Below are 20,378 nucleotides of genomic sequence, written 5' to 3'. Positions count from 1 at the left end.
ATACAAAAACCAGATGTTAGCGGGTGTTAGTGTTTTTTTATTTGGAAAGACTCTTCCAATTTAGTTAGATGAGGCCAGTACACTGATGAAGCTGAGGTGCCAATGCAGTTGACAAAAAAATGCAATGTCATCCAGAAAAAAAGTTGAACCAGACTTAACTTCTGTCACAGTGTAACACCATATCATCCACTGCATTAGTCAATCAAATATATGCATGCATTCCGGGTGATGTACTTTGTAACATGAACATCATATTTTTTACTTTTTACCTCAGAATTGTCGCAATGAAGATGAAATAGTTGCTGCTGTTATAACTTCCCAGCTCTGTGATCGTTTCACAAATTCTAAACAGCAGTGCAGCATTTTGGCATCTGATAAATCTTTCAGTGCATTAATCCGTTACTCAAACTGGACTTACTGGATTGTAGCCATAATGTCACCGGTTCCTGACACATCAGCTCACACCAACTTCTTAATGCTATTTTTGCCCACTTATCCCCAAATAAAGTGGTGGAGATCTGTCTAAACGTTGGCTTGTTTACAGAGTGTACGATCAGTGTGTTTCTTGCCCCGTAGGACTTAATTGTAGTGATTTTGCGAAGTTCCTACATCTCAGCAATAAATTTAGTGAGCACAATTTTCTCATAACTGATAGAAAAGATCATGACAAGTTAATTTTCGACCTTGGAAACGCTTACTAACTTGAAAGCTCTGGAAAAAGCTGGTAAGTGAACTTTGAGTGTTGATAATAGATGCAGTTTGATGGCCACAACTATGAAAATAAAACCCACTTTATAATAAACTGGAATTTCCTTTAACTCAAGAGAAAACTGTGTCTGTGCGCTCCAAGTTTAGGTAACAGAATGAAGTGAGACTTGTGATGAATATCACGCTGTTCCTTTTGTTTTCACCTACTGTTCAAACAGCATAAAGTGGATAATGTCTTTCATTACACCTGGTGAATGTGATTTCTCAGGAAGCACCTCTGAATCATGAATGATTTACAGCACCTGAGAGGAGAAATGCTAATTTTTTTAATGTCAAGACGTAATTTGTGGCAAGGTTCTTGATTCATATCAAACATCTGGAAGGCACTATGATTTCTTATGTGCTGGTGATAATAAGGTGATTTTCACACAGTGGAAAAGGGGGTGTGTGTGTGTGTGTGTGTGTGTGTGTGTGTGTGTGTGTGTGTGTGTGTGTGTGTGTGTGTGTGTGTGTGTGCGCGCGTGTGTGTGTGTGTGTGCGTGCATGTGTGCGTTCGTGTGTGTGTGTGTGTGTGTGTGCGCCTGCCTGGCTGGTTTTGCTCCTGCTGACAGAGTAATGGATCTGTTCATTGTTGCATGTGGACTGTGTGTGATGTATGAGATTCATTTGAAATTCTCTGTCTTAAATGAGGCACTCACATGTCTCCATATGGGAGAATATGGACTCAAAGGCAAATGTATTGTAGGAAAATGAACAGAAGTTGCTCGTTTTTGTGGTCTGCGTAATGGTCTTGATCGTGGTCTTTATTCTCATATTTTTCTTTTTAATGTGAAACCCATATCATGCACAATAAATGTGTCAAAAACACAAATGAGACTGTACTGGTCTAATACTTAAAATTTGATGTGGAAGATTTTAAAGCAGGGTAAATCTAGTGAAAAAATACATTTAATTGAATCACCAGAGGCCCCACAGTACAATATCACAATATTTGATGTCCAGGTAAAGCAAAGATAAAAATGTGTAATGAGCCTGCCACACCACAGAAAAAAGTACAACTCAGCAAAATTTGAATTATTTAAAAAAATCACCATGAATTAGGTTTAAAAATTATGAAAAATGAGCAGTTCTCTCGGTTAACTACCAACATTAAAAAGGTTGTAGCTATATTTTATAGAGTGGGGGGAGGGATTATGTTAAGGATGGCTCCAGTGCGTCATCGAGCAGGCTGTTAGGCCCACCCCAAAAAAATCTAAAAAAAGTGAAAAACAGTTTACCAGTCTAACTCCACAATGCAGTACTGCGCAGTCCCCAGTCTTTTCTGGTAGTATTTTGTCACATTTTATCACGCGTTAAGAAGGAAATCGCTGATTTTGATTAACCAAAACTTTAAGTCCCAATGCAATATTGTTAAAATTTTGAATGTTTTGAAATATGGTGACAATTGCGATAACACATTTCTATTCAATGCCTTTTTTCAACAGTAACTTGTGCCCCCAAAGGAGGTCAATATTTTTTTGATCTTGTAAGAAAGCTTGCAGTCCATTCATCTCACTTAAATAATTTTTAGTTGCAGCAAAAATGTATCTAGTGGATAGAAAAAGCTGTTGATTTTATTGTTCTAGTAGGCTACCAAAAGTTTAATTTGTATTTGCAAATGTAATTATTAGGGGTGTTACAATGCATTGATCTGGATCATTGTATGTATATTCAATCCAATATAGAGTTGCAAAATGAAAACATTATATTGTCATTTACAAGATACACATTTATTTTGAAATTCCCATGGCACGTCTGTGTCACAATTTGCATCTAAGCACACATCCTTCCAAAACATTTAAACTGTGCAGCCTAGCCACAGGCAAACTATGGCAAGCATCCAAGAAAAAAGACAATAAGGATTGATCTTGTCTCATATTGATTGATTTAATTTGAATCAAAATCGTTTTGTGGCAGACTTTGTGATAGCAGCAAACATTGTATTGTTGTTCAAAGAATTGATATATAATCATATCATAAAATAATATAAAACTTGTGATTTACACCCTAACTATATAAATAATTTATAGAGTTGAAAAATGTACTTGGTGCTGTGCATCGATGCAATACTACAATGCAAAAATATTGTGATTCTATGCTGTTTCGTTTTTTTTTTTACCACCACCGCTACCATTTAATCATATCTATTTTTTTTTTTTTTAAAGTTTAATGGGATTTTTATCGAACATAAATAATGCTAAAAAAAATTTAATAATTTCACACATTTCCTCGTGAATCTGTTATGCAATTCACTTTATTGCCAAGTTGATTTTGAGTATACTAACAAACAAAACAAACATGACATTTTTCACATTGGCTTTTCAAAAAATAAAAGCCTTATCAACATGATTGTATCAAGACACCTTAATAAAATGAATTATAAAAACCCACAATTGAAATTTACACAAAAATTAACTATAAAACATTTTGACATGCAATAAATACATTCATTTCACTAAAGCAAAGTAAGATCAATATTGACAATAAAATGCAGAAAAAATACTGTTTGGTTTTATTGCTTTGAATTGTTTTTTTTTTAAAGCACAAAATAAAACACTGAATTTTATTGATGGATGTCTGCTTCATGCCTGCTGAAATAAGATCCACTGGAAAAAAAAATCTCATTTCAATTGTAAATTTGTGATGTATGTATTCTGTCATGTTTTTTTTCCATCTATCGGCAGCTACTGCTGTCTGCGTGGCTGTCTGCTGAATGTTCTTATCCGTGAACCACAACTAGTTGGGTACAACTACCTCAAAATGTCACAGCGATCTTCATTAGATCATAATCCATCATCTCTACACATAGCCTTTTTCCAAAACCAGACTAAATGTTGTGTGTGTGTGTGTGTGTGTGTGTGTGTGTGTGTGTGTGTGTGTGTGTGTGTGGCCCCTGAGGCTCTGTAACATTTTGGCACAGGTTTTAGTGTGTGTTGGGTAGAATCACCTTTTCTTATATAATGGCTTTTTCTACAAGAAGCGACACTCCAAAAGGAGCTGGGAAACCTAATTAAATCTGACCTAATCTTGAGCAGTGGTCTGCCATCCAGCTGTGTGTGTGTGTGTGTGTGTGTGTGTGTGTGTGTGTGTGTGTGTGTGTGTCTGTGTGTGTGTTACAATCAAATCCTCTCCTTGACCAACTTTTGCTCTTCCAAATTCCTGCTTGTTTTGTCCTTGCTCTTTGTTTGTCTTTGCATTTAAACTTCTGGAGCAGAAGTTGTACACTGTAAACGAAAAGATTCAAGCCAAAGTCCACTTAGTCTGTCTTGTATGTGTTCAAGGTAGAGACAGAAACCGAGAGCCAAGCTAAACAGATGGAGGACGACACGGGCAGCCAGAAACCCCCCACACCTATTCAACTACAAAAGGCCTACTGTGGGTTGTGTGATGATTGGGTGATAATTGTTAGGTCTGGAAAAAGGATGACATCCCAGAGGGCACGCTGACATTAACATTTAAAAAAGAATCCTGACAATGACCTGCAGTCATCAACAATGAAAAAACGTAATTTCCTCACAAGATAATATCCAAAAAAAAAAGAAGGATGAAATGAACAATGTAGCGGAAAAAAAGAGACCCACAAAGCATCCAGCTTTTCTCAGTTATTTACTGAAGGTTACAACTATCAAGCTATTTTTCTCTCTGCTTCTTTCCCTCTCCCTTTTCTCCATCTCAGTGCATGACTTGGCTGGTGCAGCCGAGGCCCGGCTCAATTGTGCAATTTCATACATGTTTACTTTACTGGCATCTTTCTGAGCATATTTTCCCCTGAACATTTCCCCTCACATTATTCTGCATTTCCTCTACAACGATATGCTGTCTTTAATCTCCCTTTGTAAGCCGTTTCTTGGCTTGAGGATCAGAATACAATAACGATGTCAGGTTTTTTTTTAATCTGGCCAGTCATCTGCTGTATTTTAACACATGCCACAAAGTTCATTTTGGAAATTGATCAGGGCTTAAAGAAAAAGAAAGTAGCTCTCCACGTAAACATTTAGACAACTGTCTTCTTCAGCATGAAAAACAGCTGGAAGTAAGTGGATCACGGGAGAGGAGGGGGGAGGCAGCGGGCGCTGTGGGTCAGCGGTTTGTGTTGAGTGTAAGAGGAGAGAGGGGACAGGGAGAGGTGAGCGGGGAAGCTGTGAGTCGAGGTAACAAGGGCGGTGAACGAGCGAGGCCAAGCTCTGCACTGGAGGGAGGAAGAGGAGGAAAGAGAAGTGCCAGAGGAAAGGCAATTGTGGGACTTCTAGGGGATCATAAGAGTAATAAAAAAATCACAATAGAATGATTTTTCCAGAAAAGTGCAGTTCGGGGAAATAAATCTAAAGCAGCTGCTTGTAATAAAGACTCTTGAAAGTGTCAAGTCTCGCTCTTGTACTTCACCCTGTGACACTGTGGGAAAGGCGTTCAGACATGTAGATGGACAGGTGCACTATGTACACATTCACACTCACACACGTATACAAGTTATTGCAGAACATAATTGCTTGTTATATCGAAGGCACATTTGTATTGGGTTGACTTAAGAGTCAGTTTTAGGTTTCGGCGCCAAAAAATGGCTTGATTATTGATATTATTTTGCTCTACATTTAAACATGAGTCCTCATAAAAAGAAATATATACACTGGACAACAGTGGCATGTCTGTGGCTCTGTGCTCTTAAGATCAGCCACACAGATAATGGTTTTCATAACAAGGCAAAGTCAAAGTTGGTCAGAAGCTTAACTTGACGACATAACCCGTGGATAGTACAAAGATTTGTCACTGAGTTTTGTTTTGAGGATCTGCGATGTCTGCTAAGTGCTTCAGTCCTTTTGGAAAACATCGTGAAATACAATAAATGTCAGACGGCGGTATGATCGCAGATCAGACTGTCAGAGTCACACAGGTGACCTCGGCCCGCTGCTGCTGGTAGAAAGCTTAAAGGCATACTCTGCATTTTTTAACATTAAACCTAAATCCTTTTTTGGTCTCCACGGGGCCACTGGAACTCATCCAGGCGGTTTTTACTTCTATAGTGTTAGTGTTATAAAAGTTACGGGCCTGGGATGAATGCCATAACAACATTAGAAAGGAATGAAGTGGCCTAAAAAATAAAATAAAATGATCAACCCACATCTCCTAGATGGTGCTGTACTCGTTTATATTTGCACTCATTTCCATTATATCAATTAGCGTAGCTAATAAATTGTTTTAAATGTCTTCCAAAACATCTTCATCTAAACCACTTCGTAGGCAATGAGAGGTTTTCTGGGTTGTTGTGTCATATAAATAACATCAACAAAGGCATATGGCATAAAACCCCATGGGGCAAGTGGCTACACCAGTAAATTGAAACAAGACTCTTGTAATTTTACTAATTGAATCAACCACAGCGCAATAAAAATACTGCCATTTTTTTAATTATGATTTACATTACAGTTTCTAGGCCATTTATATTGATCAGCCATGCCCCCAATTTATTTTAAAAAGTTAAAACTATGACATAATATGGAAAAAATGACCCAAATGATGCCAAAAAATATATCCACAACATCCTCAAATTGTAACAAAATGTCTGAATGGCTTCCTCGCCGTGCAGCCCCCTTGAAAGCCCGTGATGTCGTATCGCCGTGATACTTAGCAGAGGTCTATTCCCAAAGAGCAAAAACGGGAAGGAAAAGAGAAGATACAGTCTACTTGTTTTCTGAATGGAGAGTTTAAGAAGTACGAACAGGCTTTCATACTGAGACAATGGCTCGCGTCCACCCTGCTGCGCTCTCCCTGCTCCTCTCCCTCCCCATTCTCCGTCTCTCTATCTGCCCCTGAGCAGAAACACACGGCACATCCTGCTCCGCACAACACGCCAGCCAAAAGTTCACTTCCTGCTCCTCAGCTCTTCTCCTTCACACCGACCCTATTCCCAGGACATGCATTAACAGCCCCTTCATGCGCTCAAATAGCATAGGGACATGCAAACAGACAAGCAAGCGCTTCCCTTCTCTATAGAAACACAGCCCACCCCCTGTCTGTCATACACATTAATGCAATTAAGCGAATTTCAAACAGGGCACATCCGACAGAAATGTTCTGCCATTATCTTGCTCTTCCCTCCTGCACAGATTTGGAGTGACAGTGGAAACATGTTGTGTTGTTTTAATGGTGTAAGGCAGAGAGGATTTTGATTTAAACTAGTGAATGAGGTGGAGTGAGGGGACTGGAATTCCCACGATTGACATCCGCCTGTTCTTACGTTTTTAACACGTATGCACATGCTTGTGGACCGCTGCTAATATAATGTTTCATTGAAGCAACCCCTTTTTTTGTAACAAAGTCTCAAAACTTGAAGCATCATCCAAAACAAGCTGGCTTCCTGTGTGTTTGTGTGCGGCCTCAGTCTGACTCGCCACTGAAAGTTCACTAACCTCCGGAGGGAAGGGGTCAAACAATATGAGACAAGTTTTTCATACTCGCACTGCAAAAAGCCACCGCTCGTCTTGCATGTGTGTTTGAAACCAGAGATTGATGCGATCGTGCTTAAAGAAATTCACAAACAGCCAGTTAAGATGCTACCAAAATGACTTTGCCTCATGTTATAACAAAGGAATTGGTCAGACCGACACAAACCTCTTTGAGGACGACACAATAGAAAATGTATACCGCATAGTAAAAATAAAAACAGACAAAAAAATGTTAATATCACATGTTATCTCCACCATAAAACTGTAACAAGAAATGTATAAACACAAATAACCACAGGTTTAACACAGGACAACTGCCCTGTTAATAAGAATATAAAAAAGTGTGTGCGTGTGTGTGTGTGTGTGTGTGTGTGTGTGTTGTAATTTGAAGGTTTAGTAAAGCTTAGCATCCCCATGCTGGGTTCAGTCCTGAGGTAAGCACCAGTTTCACGTGCGCTGCTTTCAGTTCAAATCAAAATAAAGAAAGGTTAAGTGACAGAAAACACTGATATGATCATATGCTACAGAGAAGCCCTTAAATTATTGTTACATAAAAAAAACAATCCCAAAAGGCAGGCACATTGTCTCTGTTTTTTTTTTTTTAAGCCTTTAAGATTCACTCCGTCTATCACAGTGTATTTATGGCTTTAGTCTTCACATTCACCCACTGAGGTTGGCATTGGCACTATAGTGGTCAGACATTTCTAATCTGAATGACTAGTAAAAGTGGAAAAAGCAAACAAAAAAAAAAAAAGCAAACAAAAAGAAAAGAAAAGGCCAGCATGTTTTGGGGGAATAAACATTTTAAAGACAAAAATGTGCCGTCAACCCGCAACCTTTATGTGCTCTTTTGTTTCCAAGCTGGAGGAACTGCTGGTCAGCCAGCACAGAAATATGTCATTCTTTGTTTCTGCATTTGATACTTGCGGGGGAAAGGGAGGCGACGCTGGGAGACATTTGCTAGGCCGATGTTAATAAGTGGATCAGAGGGGTGAGATGGCAGGCATGAAATGGGACATCATGCCGGCGAGCGGTGGGAATTGTCCAGGAGAAAGTGAGATTTCACAGGGATTACCAAGGCACAGCAGCTGGGGTGTGCTGTTCACCCGCTGGCTCCCGGGGAAGACCCACAAACCCCTTCTTGTGTTCATATCACAGAAAGATTAGCAGCTTGCTGTGTGTGTGTGTGTGTGTGTGTGTGTGTGTGTGTGTGTGTGTGTGTGTGTGTGTGTGTGGAAGGGAGGGGGTGTGTATGCGTGTGGTGAGTGGAGCGCTTTTAAGGCAAAGGGCTGCACTCACTTTGACTTGTCAACAGTAGCAGACAACAGACTACAGGGGAGGGAGGTCAAATGAGAGGTCGAATGGTGGAGCGCCAATGCAGGATTTGACTACCGCGACTTCACGTTTAATCATAAGGCCGCCGTGAATTGAGCAATTGCTCTTGACAGTAAATGACAGATTTCTGTGCCATTAATTCTGCCGTTTCTGCTCGGCTGCATCCATAATTGTGAATATTACACAATGTCAAGAGGCAACGCCCAGGTTGCGTCTACGCCACGAGCCGAACGCTCATCATGAACAGGGATTAGTGTGTCATCAGTTGGGTATGTGCAATCATGTCCCAGTTCTGAGATCACAGGGCTGTGCTTACTGCATCTCAATAACAACTGAAAGCGAAGGGATGTTTGTGAAAAAAAAAAAAAAGAAAAAGGAAGTTTTAGCTCATGAAGGCTGAGTGTAAGGCTAATTAAGCTGTCATTACTGTCACATAGCATGGGTCTTCATCTGCGCAAATATGCAGGGGAGTGGGTTTCAAAATGTGGAGGAAATAAAACTGAGGAGACTTTACCGAAATGCAGAAGCTGTTACTGTTCAGTCATTTCCTTGCGACTTGGGAAGCAGGATTTGGAGAAGCTGGAGAGTGAGATACATAAATTGTCCAGTACCCCCCAAAAAAGAAAAAAAAATATCCTCCCATTACTTTGAAGTCCAGGAAAGTTATCATTTGGTCAAAAGTTCCTTTCAGGTCTGGACCGAAACCCTGAATCTTGTCCTTATGTGCTTTTTTTTGTACACAGATGATAGTACACAGGTTTAGGGTCAGATTGCAACCTCTCCTTGCAACAGTCTCTCTTTGGATTTCACCATAATACAAAAATAAATAAAACAAATTTTGGTTTTCAATTTGTCACTTTGGCTCAATGGCTGTAATTTTTTTTTTGTTTGTTTGCATACACTGTACATAAATACTGTACTTCTTTGTGTCTCTTGGTCATAGAATAGAACAGAGCTCCTTTATAAAGGAGGACCTTAGGATACATTAGATGCATAGAAAGGCACTTACAGTCTACACATTTTGGTGTGCATGAGCAGACCATTTCCTCTTGGCCTGAGTCTGAGGTGCAGAGGAGATATTGAGTTTGAGGTGAATGGCTTTAGAATACTGCAAATTGTGTGTGCACACAGACCTATTGGTGCCATTTATACAGGTCATCTTAGCTGGGTGAGTAGCGGTCAATGGTGCGGGCTTCAGAGAGGGCCTGTGGTGGAGGAGGGGGAAGCGATTGGCCCAGGACATCCATGTTGTCATGGGAGAGGCCCAGGTGCTCCGAAGCCAGTTTGGACAGCGGGTACAGGCTCTCCATGACTTTTGTATCGGCTACCAGTTGCTGCTGGGCTTGGATGAGAAGCTCGTTGGCCTTCTCCTGCTTCAGACCCAGATGCTCGGCTGCATATTTACTCAGTGGATAGATGCCCTCAGCAAAGTCCAGCTTCAGTTTCCCGTCTGTGGTCAGGCCCCCTGCAGTCCCTCCACTGCTGTGCATCTTCATGTGGCTGATGAGGTTGCGCTGCTGAGCGAACTTTCCTCCGCACACCTGACATTCGTACGGCTTCTCCCCTGAGTGGATGCGCATGTGCTCAGTGAGGCGATACTGGCGGGTGAAGCGCATGCCGCAGGAGTCGCAGGCGAAAGGTTTAAGGCCCAGGTGGCTGCGCATGTGGCGCGTCATGGTGCCCCGCTGTGTGAACTTCTTGCCGCAGATGCTGCAGGGGTAAGGCCGGGTCAGCCAGTGGGTCTTTTCATGTTGGCGCAAAGTGGCTGGATCTTTGTAGGATTTCTCGCAGGAGGAGCAGCGGTAGGGTCGGATCATCTCCCCGAGGCCACCTGAGCTCAATGCCTGGCTGGACTTGTTCTCCAGGTGGGACAGACTGTTCAAACTGTTGCTGCTGTTCAGGCTCCCGTAACCGTTCGTGGTGCTGCTCATGTTTTTGGTGCTGCTGTTATTGCTGTTTCCCAGCTCCCCGCCAGAGTTGCCGTACAGTTCTTCCTCTGTGTGCGTCTCCACGTGTGCATTGAGCTGCTCCGAGCTTGGGAAGCCTTTGTCACAGGGGATGCAGACATACAGATTGTCCCCGAAGCTCTCTGGCTCATACGGCATGTGGAACCTCCCCATCGGTCCAGAAGGAGACGGGCGGCCTTCGCTGCTGCCTGTCTCCTCCGTGCCTGACCCGCTCTTGTCATCTGCTCCCTCACTCTCCTCCCCGGCCTTGTGGTGGTTTTGATGCTGCTCCCCATTTTCACCCCCTTCCTCCTCATCCTCGTCTTCATCTTCATCTTCAGCTGTGTATGACAGTGGCTCGTGTTTGACCCAGCGGTAGATGTTGCCCATGTCTCTGCCTGCCTCTCCGCCTTCTGTTGGGGTGTCAGGGCTGGGGGGGCACGGGTAGCGATCTCTGCCCTGGGAGCCTGAGCGGTGTAGGTGGGGTAGGTGTGGGCCAAGAGGCTGGTTGAGATGGGGAAAAGGTGGAGGAGTGAGGGAGCTTGGCTGGTCATTCGACTCCATTTTTTCTGAGGAGAAGGCCCTTCCGTTCGTCCTTGGCATGGGACTGGTGCGTCCACTCAGAGTCTCATCTCGCTCCTCATCATTGTGAGTGTTTGCCAGGTGGGATTGAGAGGGTGTGTGCTGAGAGTGTGAGTTGGGGCTTTTCTTGGAGAGATCAAGGCCATAGTTGGGGGAGCAGTTCCTCTCGGGGTGGGCTGAGCGCCCGAGCTGGGCCGGCAGAGCTGACTGCAGGGATGGGAACACCTGAGAGCCCTGGGTGGAGGTGGGAGCATACAGCTCCCCAGCATGAATGGCCAGTCGATGGGGAACTAGCTCCTCTAGTGGTGATGCCCGGGTTGCATGGCTGTTCAAAATTCCTCCTGGAGGGCAGGACTGAATGACAGGAGTGGAAATCCTATACCTGCCCCCACTCCCTAAACCCATACTGTTGGGCCCCATCTTTGGGTAGGGCAGAAATGCAGGACCTGGGCGGGGAGGGTACTTGCCATTTCTTTTCAGCTTCTTTTTGCACAAAGCCACCAAGTCAAGCAGCTGAAGGTAGCTGGCTGCTGCCAACACAGCCCCCAGATTGGGTTCAGTGGGAGAAGTGGGGTCTCCCTCACTGAGGCGGCCTGTGTAGATGTAGTCCAGAATGACCCTGAAGACCCCTGGACTCACCATCTCGTGGTCGAGGTTGATGAGATTGTCATGGACCACCAAAGATTTCAAGTAGAGGCTGCTGGCAGCCAGAATGTTCTTGTGAGCTCTGAAGAGGGCGTTCTGCACCACAATGATAACATCACACAGGAAGCCTTTGGTTCGTTGGCTGTTGAGCTGCAGGAGGAGATCCCTAGCATGACTTGGAACTTCCATGGCACCCAGCATCGTCTTCAGTCCGCCACCTGCAACAACAGATATCTGTAAAACGTCATGCGGCAGTCAGCACTTTGATACACGAAAACACCATTAATGTGTCATTTTCTGCACCATAAGAATTATTATTGATGCTTTTTTTTTTTTAAAAAAAAAAGATGAATCTGTTAAAAGATATAATTTACACATCAAGCTATATTAAAATATATTTGAGAGGTTTGAGTGCCAAAAAGTAGGATTGCCAGCTGGAAAGTAAAAAGTGTTAGATGCAAATTTAGGAGCAATATGCAAGTTTACAAAAAGCTTTTTAATTTGCATAAATGAATTAGTGCAGAATAATTGATTAATAATTTTTTTTAAAAAACATAGCACATCACATCATAAATAGCATTTTAATGCAAACATTTCCAGTTTACATAATCATGTTTAATTCATAGATTAGACTTGACGCAGCACGCAGCGTGCAGAACTTGTGTGTGGAAAGTGCACATGAAGACCACTTTAGTAGAAGTGAACTTCTGCTAAAGGTGAATGGCTGCAGTGGTTTTCTCATAATCAGAAATTCAAGTCTACGCATTCACTTCCTCTGTAGCAAGCAAAACGAATGAAAATTCAGAGAACAGCAGATATATATTTTGTAACCGCTGGCTTCCTGATAAAGTATTCCAGAAGTGGTGTGCAGAGTTTTAAACAAAGCGAGGGATGAATGTTTCACAAGTGTGATGAACAGCAGGTATAAACCTGTGGGGGGACGACAGACGCATCCAAAAAAAGATAGGCCTGTCGGCTTTCCTTTCTGCCCAGTCATATAAGGAACACGGCGGTGCACGGGATGTAAATCAACATTGCATGGTTCAATATAAGTTGAGATGAGCTGCAGGGATCTAAAGCACACACATACGCACACGCACATTCGCTCACACTCGAATATCAACACTAATTGTTCCATCAAGCCTAAAATAAACCAAATCAGGTGCATGCATGAAACACCATGTATTGTTCAATCAGTGGCATCTGAGGATAGTTTACTTGTGAGATTAAACGTCTCAAACTGTCCCTGAGGGCTTAGTCGCACTGATGGGAAACAAGCTGCTAAATAAATATCATGTCATCCGTCTGATCGCCGTCTTCCTGACACAAGCTCATTCACTTCTTGTTTATTTCATTCAGTGTACACGCTCAGCACGAGAATGGGGAAGTATGAATTTAAGTAAAATAAACTTTTGACAAATGAGTTAGTGAAGAATCCAGAACAAAAAGTCATGCGACTATTTATTCTCTTAAAATGACAAAGCTGTGTACTCCTAAAAATTTTAAGGTCACTCCTCTGTACAATTTAAGCGGTGTATTTCTGTAAATGCATGTTCAGCATTGAGGGAAATGTCATCACTCGATGAAACGGAAAAGTCAGAATAAGTATGACATCCAGCCAGTGATCACGCGGAGAACAGTCATCAATATAAAAGGAAAATGTCTTTTTAGAAAAACTATTCCTTTTTTTTTTTTGTTAAATGATTTCAAAATGTGCTGTCCTCATATCTAAACATATGATGTGGATGCTATGAATTTCTTGCTATCTGGTCAAAAAAAAAAACAAACTACCAAAAGTCTATGAATAAAAGGCGAGTAAGACAGGTTTGGGTGGGTTTACGCTCCATCATGTCCCCAGTTGTCATCTAAAGTGTTTCCACTTCTGGTTTCTGTCTGGCTTTGATTACTCAACGGTCATATTTTACTATAAATTACAACGTCGGTCAGATCAAACGTGTTTAGAAACGAGGGTGATATGAGGAATAGGCCAAGCACTTTCCACATGGGGCTAAACTTTTGCAGTCTCTGCTGCATTAAGGGATGTTTGGCTTACTGTGCAGAGCATTGGTGACACGTTGTGTACTTTCACACACATAATCAGTGTACACTCTCGTCAGTGTGCGGTCTGCAGCATTACGCGACATGGTTCAGTTGCATCACGAAGCAAAACAGAAAATTAAAGATTTTTTTCAGAACATACTGCACTTAAATTAACATATTCTTGCAAATTTTATCAAATCTTTTGTGATATAAGAAAAGAAAAAAAAAACCTAATGCACAAAGCAACCTGCACCTGCAGTGTGTTTTGCATTTTATTTTTGTCTTGTGGTAACAACAGTCAGGCTAACTGTGGGTTTCCCATCAAGACTTGTTGCTACCAGAATGAGTTTTTGAGGCCTTTTAAAAATATCTGAGCTTGCTGTTTGATGCACTGACAAAAAGTGAAAGATCACGGTTAATGGTGTTTTCGAATACTCTTGATCTGGAGGGCATGTGAAAACTCACAGCATCCTGTCAGGGGGCCATGTATGATTACAGTGATATTTTGTCAGCTTGCTACATATAATGATCTTATAAATACATTCAAGTCTGCACTATAGCATGCTTTGTTGTGTTAAACAGGCTGATTTAAATCATTTATTTTAGGTTGCACATTGAGAGTCCTCTTGGGATGCATGGTTGTTTCCATCTGACAGCATTATTTTTAATGGCCCGGCAACATGCTGCTGAAACTTAAGATGATGTTGAAACTGTGCATTCAGTTATTTGCATTAGATTAATATTCATTGTTCCTGTGTTTTGTCTGTTTTGTCACTTTTGTGGTTTGGGGGTGAAGCGGGAGACTAAACGTCCTACCTCTACATGTAGCCTCAGTCACATAAACACTCCAGACATCTGCTTAAAACGTTGTGCTGACATTTTATTTTCTTTCATTTCAATTTGATGTCCACGCTCATGTCGCCTTGTTTATTTTAGGGCCCATTTGTTCATATGTTCAATTTATGAGACAACACTGCAGCACAAAGTCGGTGTAAATTTGTGAGAAGATATTTTACTGTAGTTTCATCCAGCTCATTTATTTTGTGTCATTTTTGTGACTCGCAGGAGGCACATGCATGCATTAAATAACAGACTGGGCTGCACATTTAAGTTGGAAAAACTGCACCCTGAGGCGCAGATCGAGTACTCATGATGGGTGAATAAGCTGAGTTACAGACAGGTCAGAAACATGATGGAGAGTCGAGCTCGCTTTCCTGTTTGATCCATTTTAAAAATCGTCACATTTATATAATACCGTGGAGAGGACAGCAGCTTCTTAAACAGCTAATTTAAATAGCACATCGTGCATAGTCAAATCAATATGATATTGTAATATTTTCTTTTGATAATTAAGTATAAACAGTTGTGTTAACAAGGGTGCAGGCTTTACAGCAATTATAATTAGAATAATTTGCATCGCCTATTTCTAATTTATTCAACCAAGCATTTATGATCGATGCAGTTATTGTAAAGTTAAATAAAACTTACTGTTTGTGCGTTTAATGCGCCCTTGTCGAGGTTTATTGTGGACCAAGGTTTTCAGTTCTGCCTAACATCTGAGTAGCTCGCGTCCCGTTTTGCAAGCAAAGCATGAAGTTGTCTGCTGACTCTGTGTGTCGCCGAGAGGACGCGTCCTCTCTGTCTCTAATCTGTTTTACTCTTCGCATATTGTACCGTTAAACCGAATCACGAGTGAATCCATCTCTGTGAGCTGCAGCGCCTCGTCCCCGAAACCTTTATCTCCACCGAAAGAGCCTTAAATCACCTCCAGAAACTTTCCCGTTTTCAGCTCATTGTGCTTTAAGGTGCATCACAGCTGTTTCTTCTTCAGAGCTGTCAACAGTACCGAGGAGCTTTTTTTCAGATATAAAATATCGTATTTTTCGTAAAGGAACAAGATATCCATGCACTAAAATAAATAAATAAATAAATGAAAAATATTTAATATTCTTTATTGGGTCTTGAACTCGCAGAGAGTGATAGGCCTGTTTTATAATGTCCATGTTGGTTCCTTATTACATTTATTAGAGGATTACTGAAGAAGTTCCCTTTTAAACTGAGGTCGATGTTCCCTTTAACCTTTCCAGTAAATTTGAGTAAAAAAAAACATTTAAAAAGAATTAAACTCAAAGGTGAGATCTTTTAAAAGAATTAACGTCGATAAATTCCGATTTTGCACTCCCCCCCCTCACATTTTAACTTAATTTTGCTGATTTTTGAAGCACCATAATTTAATCTAAATTCGCCATTACAACAGTTTGATCCTTAATGATTTTGCAAATTAGCTGACTGCTCTATGTTTAATTAATTATTTTTAGAAAGCTAATAATAATTCCAAACGACTCAAATTAAATGCGTTAAAAACGGATTAAGTCTTTTTGTCGAAAAATCATGATGGAATAAAAACAAGCTAAAAACGCTGCGTGATATAAAATACAAATATTTCAACAATCTAATTAAAAAACAAACACATTTTCTCCCTGACACATGCACTGCACATTTTTATGAATAAAACCCGAAAAGTCACCCTTCGCTTGTTCTTGTTTGGGTGCCTGAGCGCGTGCAGCAGCAGCAGTTCTTACCTGCATGCCCGATGTCTTCTGCCATCCGATCTAAGTCTCCCTTAATGATCATCTCAGCAGTCTCCAGGAGTCATATCTGACGTTTCAGCTTTGAACTGCCAGCCTCCAAAAAACCATGCCAGTTTTCCGAGCGCGTCTGCCAGCTCTTTTTTTTATGATTATTAATTGATATGAATTTCTTGTCGCTCCTTAGGTCCGTCCTCCCACCCACTTTCCTCCCTCTCCCTCTTTCTCTGTGTGTCTCTGCCCCTCCTCTCCCCTCTTTCTCATCCCCTCCTATAAAAAAATACGTGCTTAGACCAGCATCAGTTTCCTCCTATTTTTTTTTCTTGTAATTTCCTTAGCTATTTTTGCGTCGTAGCAATAACGCGCACCGGGATGATAATGGAGCCTCTATGCGCCTTAAGTGTTTTAGCGCCCCGTGTGATGTCAGTCTATAATAAAACTAAAAGGTAAAATCGAGGGCAGGAACTTCATGTGACCCCGACTTGAACTTCTCAACACATCGTCTTAAAGAGACAGGCAGCCATTGTATACGCACATATATATGTTGCATATTTATGACCAGGCAGCACGCTTCAAACTCTTCAGAGGAGTTTAATACTGAAAATAACTGGTAACATCAGGAGCTTTTGGAGCTTTTTCAGTGGCAAGGACCTTCAAGGAATTACTGTCCCTCAAAACAGCAAATTTTATCTTATCCCTGAAGCAAAAATGTATGTGTTTTTATTTATTTTATTATTTTATTTATTTATTTATTTATTTGGGTTTTTTTGTTTGTATTTTGTTGTTGGTTTTTTGGTGTACTTTGGGAAATAAATTCCCAGCTTTCAGTATTCTGCAATTGCACCGTTTTTAATTACGCAAAATCAATAAAACGGCCTTTCACACTCCTTCAGACCTCCTCTGAGGAGATTTGGAGGCTTAATAGCCCCCCTTCACTTAAAGAGCACAATTAGCTTAGTGGAAACTAAAAGGAGGTTTAATGAGCCACTTAAACACACACACACACACACACACACACACACACACACACACATCTCTCTCTCTCTCTCTCTCCCTCTCAGGTAAAACACCTGCTGTGACTTTAAAAGAAATGCACCAAACCTTGATATTGATGTGGACAGCATCACTGACAGTCCATTAAGTAGGCAGATAAAAGTTCCCTCAAAACTGGCAACAGGTGGACATGAGGACATATTTTCATTTCCTATGATAAATATTAAAATGACAGCAGCATGTCATATCATAGAACCCACAGGGACTTTGTTTTGTCTTTTAAATTATTGTTTCCTAATTTATCATACACATATTTCCCCTGTTCTGCAGTGTCAATTATAAACGCATTTTAATGTATGTTTCTCTTTTTTTTAGTTTTATAAATTCTTACTTTATATCTTCATCTTATGCTTAAAAAATCATTTCCACAAAAGCTACAGCACCTTGTATGATTTAATTGTGCCTCTACCGATTAAACGCTGACAAAAATAGAAAAGTAAAAGTTTCTAATAGGATAGCCCGAGGTGGCTGAGATAAGCGTTAGGCCGGACGTGCCCATATGATTCAGATGCTCTAGCGTATTCTGTTCTGAAGACTATATCAACACCATCGGCTCAGAACAAAAGCACATTTAGTTCATTAAACTTTGACAACTCATTGTAGTAGTCTCCCCAAAAAGTTGCTCATTGTGTCTCAGTGTCACACGTCAGCGTGAATGCCATCCCTGCCTCTCAGCCGTATCTCAGTCTTACCTCGGACTCATGTCTGGTGCTCTGGCCGTATGTCTGCTCTCCTTTTCGGCATTCCCTCATCAGGACCTCCGCTGTGTCCTCCGAGTCTGGCTCTCCTCAGAAACCTTCCTTCCGCGTAATTTTGCAGCCCTCTCTCTCCCGGTTTTCCCTCGCTTTCGCACTCTTCCATACAGTGAATATCTCACGTGTTAACAGGACTATCTGACACTTCAGACTGTGTTGGGGTCCGGTCGGACCAGACCAGCCGGCGGAGACTTTACGCGCACAGCGACACCCAATGGTGCACTCGGCGGCAGCGTGTCCCACCACTGGCCTCATCAAAGAGGACATGCTGGGTAGTGATTTTAGTGGGGAATTAAAAAGTAGGTGAACAGCGTATGAATAACACGTGAGCCAGTCGTTATTGATCGGGTGTTTATGCAGGAAATCAGGCTCGTGATGACTTATGTCAGCATCAAAAGGTTGGTCAAGTTTCTGCAAATTAAAGAGTACAGGTGAGTTAGCCTTTAGTGATGAATCTGATTTATATTCAAAATTAAATTCCAGGAAGTATTCAGGTATCCAATTAAAGTGTAGTGCACTATTAAAAATACTCAATTACAAGAAAAAGCTCTGCATTAAAAAGAACAAAAGCAACAAAATGTACTTTAACTCTTTTAAACCTGGGCAAATTGGCTTGATTTCTTGAAAAGAAAAAAAAGAAAAAATTAGTAAGAAATTAGTTTTTAAACAAAAAGGAAAAGGGAAATTGCCTGGAAAAATAGCAACAAAAAATCTCAAACAAACAAATCAAAACAAAATAAAACAGGAAAAAAAACCAAACAAAACCAACGAAATGACCTGAAAAAAATGTTCAAAAATTGTAATAATTTTAATAATATAATTATGATACATAGGATACTGGACATTTTCCCCAGTTTGTTAAAATAAAGTTTTCTAAATCTACTGCTTTTTTTTGCAATTTGCAGGACACTTATAGTTGCTTATTGCCTTTTCCTGTTTTGTTTTGTTTTTTATTTGTTTTAAGAAATCAAGGGTTAAGTTACTTTTGGTGTTTTAACCCCGTCAGTGTCATTACATCATTGGACCATTACAGTTGATGTATTTACATATAAGCTGTGTGTTTAATGTTGTACTTTGCATGATAGTCTAGTGTGTTTTTCTTTTTTGTGTAAAATTGTAATTTCATTGTGACTATAGCTATCAGATAAATGTAGCGGTGTACAATATTTCACCTAGATATGATGGGGGGAGGTGTGTCCTCTGCATCCCCCTTCAAATCTGCACCTCTGCTTTGACATGAAGTAGAAGTTGAATTAAATTACAACTTTAGTACAGTAATTAGGCTACATGTGAAATGTACTAAAGAGTGGAAAATGCTAACAATTTTGTAGCTGAATAAAAAGGGACTGTCTCTAAATTAGTTGTACTCAAACCTGCCATGCAAAAGTAAAGATGCCCTTTGTTTCCATGTATTTAGTTTTTGTTTGTTTGTTTTAGTTATAATAGTCACTCAGAGGTAGGTTATATCAATTTACATAATAAAAGTAATTCAGAAAACATATCCACAGTCTACACATTGCTGTTATTTTGCTTCAATCCCTTTACAAAGTATATTTTCATTATTAATGTACATTATAGTTGGCAAGAGTCGTTAACTTTATATTTTCATTCAAACACATGGGGTTTGGTGATATGGAGAAATCAAATAATATAATACTTTTGAACAAATACCTCAATGTTAATGTTGCGATATTATAGGGTTGACTTTGGTGCTTAACGGAAATATTTACACAGCGAGATTTTTGATAAATAACCATCAGTAATGTGGATATAATGACTAAGTGGGTAAAGGCAAATAATAGAGAACAGCCAGAACAAATTGGTAAGTTCAGGAAATTGCATCACTTTTTTGTAACTTTATGCACCAATTTGTGCATAAAATTACAGAGAAGAAAACACTCAAAATATCACAATATCCGAAATCTAAGACAATATCTAGTCTTGCATCAAGATATTGATATTTGGTTGGGTTATGTGAGACAGGCCTGTCTGTTATTATCCCTTCAAGTCTTTCCGCGATCATCCTGAGGTGTTTGAAAGGCCGCGGATTGTAATTGATGAAACTACTTATTTCACCATCACTGAGGTCATTAACAGACAACCCACGTGATCTAGTGAAACGCCAACCAGCCTGAACCCTATTCATGTTTGTTTTGATCGCAGCAGCAGCTGACAATCTCATGAAGCATGCAGGGTCTCTTCCTCTTGAAATTACCCAATGTTCAAGGTGCTGGTGTTTCATTGAAG

The 20,378-nt window shown here is 40.6% G+C and overlaps 1 protein-coding gene and 1 long non-coding RNA gene across 5 annotated transcripts in view; one reads left to right on the top strand and one right to left on the bottom strand.

The window, feature by feature from the left end:
* LOC148189395 (uncharacterized) overlaps positions 1-20,378 on the top strand; it is a 92,735-nt gene that overhangs the window by 53,556 nt on the left and 18,801 nt on the right. The gene's annotated exons all lie outside the window — the stretch shown is intronic.
* Positions 2,984-18,301, bottom strand: hic1 (hypermethylated in cancer 1). 4 transcript variants are annotated; one of them, XM_042487423.2, is made up of 2 exons: positions 18,069-18,301; positions 2,984-11,929 (listed from the first exon to the last, which is right to left on the bottom strand). In XM_042487423.2, the coding sequence occupies exons 1-2, from the start codon at positions 18,126-18,128 to the stop codon at positions 9,683-9,685; spliced, it is 2,307 nt and encodes a 768-aa protein (XP_042343357.1). In that variant the 5' UTR covers positions 18,129-18,301; the 3' UTR covers positions 2,984-9,682. The 4 variants fall into 4 exon arrangements, with proteins under 4 accessions (XP_042343357.1, XP_042343360.1, XP_042343358.1 ...); XM_042487426.2 differs by having other exon boundaries at positions 2,984-11,913; positions 18,069-18,288; XM_042487424.2 differs by lacking the exon at positions 18,069-18,301 and adding an exon at positions 16,318-16,525 and having other exon boundaries at positions 2,984-11,913.

This window comes from Plectropomus leopardus, chromosome 6 (genome assembly GCF_026936395.1).
Source record: "Plectropomus leopardus strain MGB_pleo_1.0 chromosome 6, ASM2693639v1, whole genome shotgun sequence".
NCBI lineage: Eukaryota > Metazoa > Chordata > Actinopteri > Perciformes > Serranidae > Plectropomus > Plectropomus leopardus.
Note: the sequence above shows the minus strand (reverse complement) of the source record. Positions and strands in the feature narration are given on the sequence as shown.

Coding starts and splice junctions, on each gene's coding strand:
- hic1 (XM_042487423.2), bottom strand. CDS start 18,128: ATGAGGGAATGCCGAAAAGGAGAGCAGACATACGGCCAGAGCACCAGA. Junction 11,930..18,068: donor GCACCAGACATGAGTCCGAG/GTAAGACTGAGA, acceptor GACGTTTTACAG/ATATCTGTTGTTGCAGGTGG.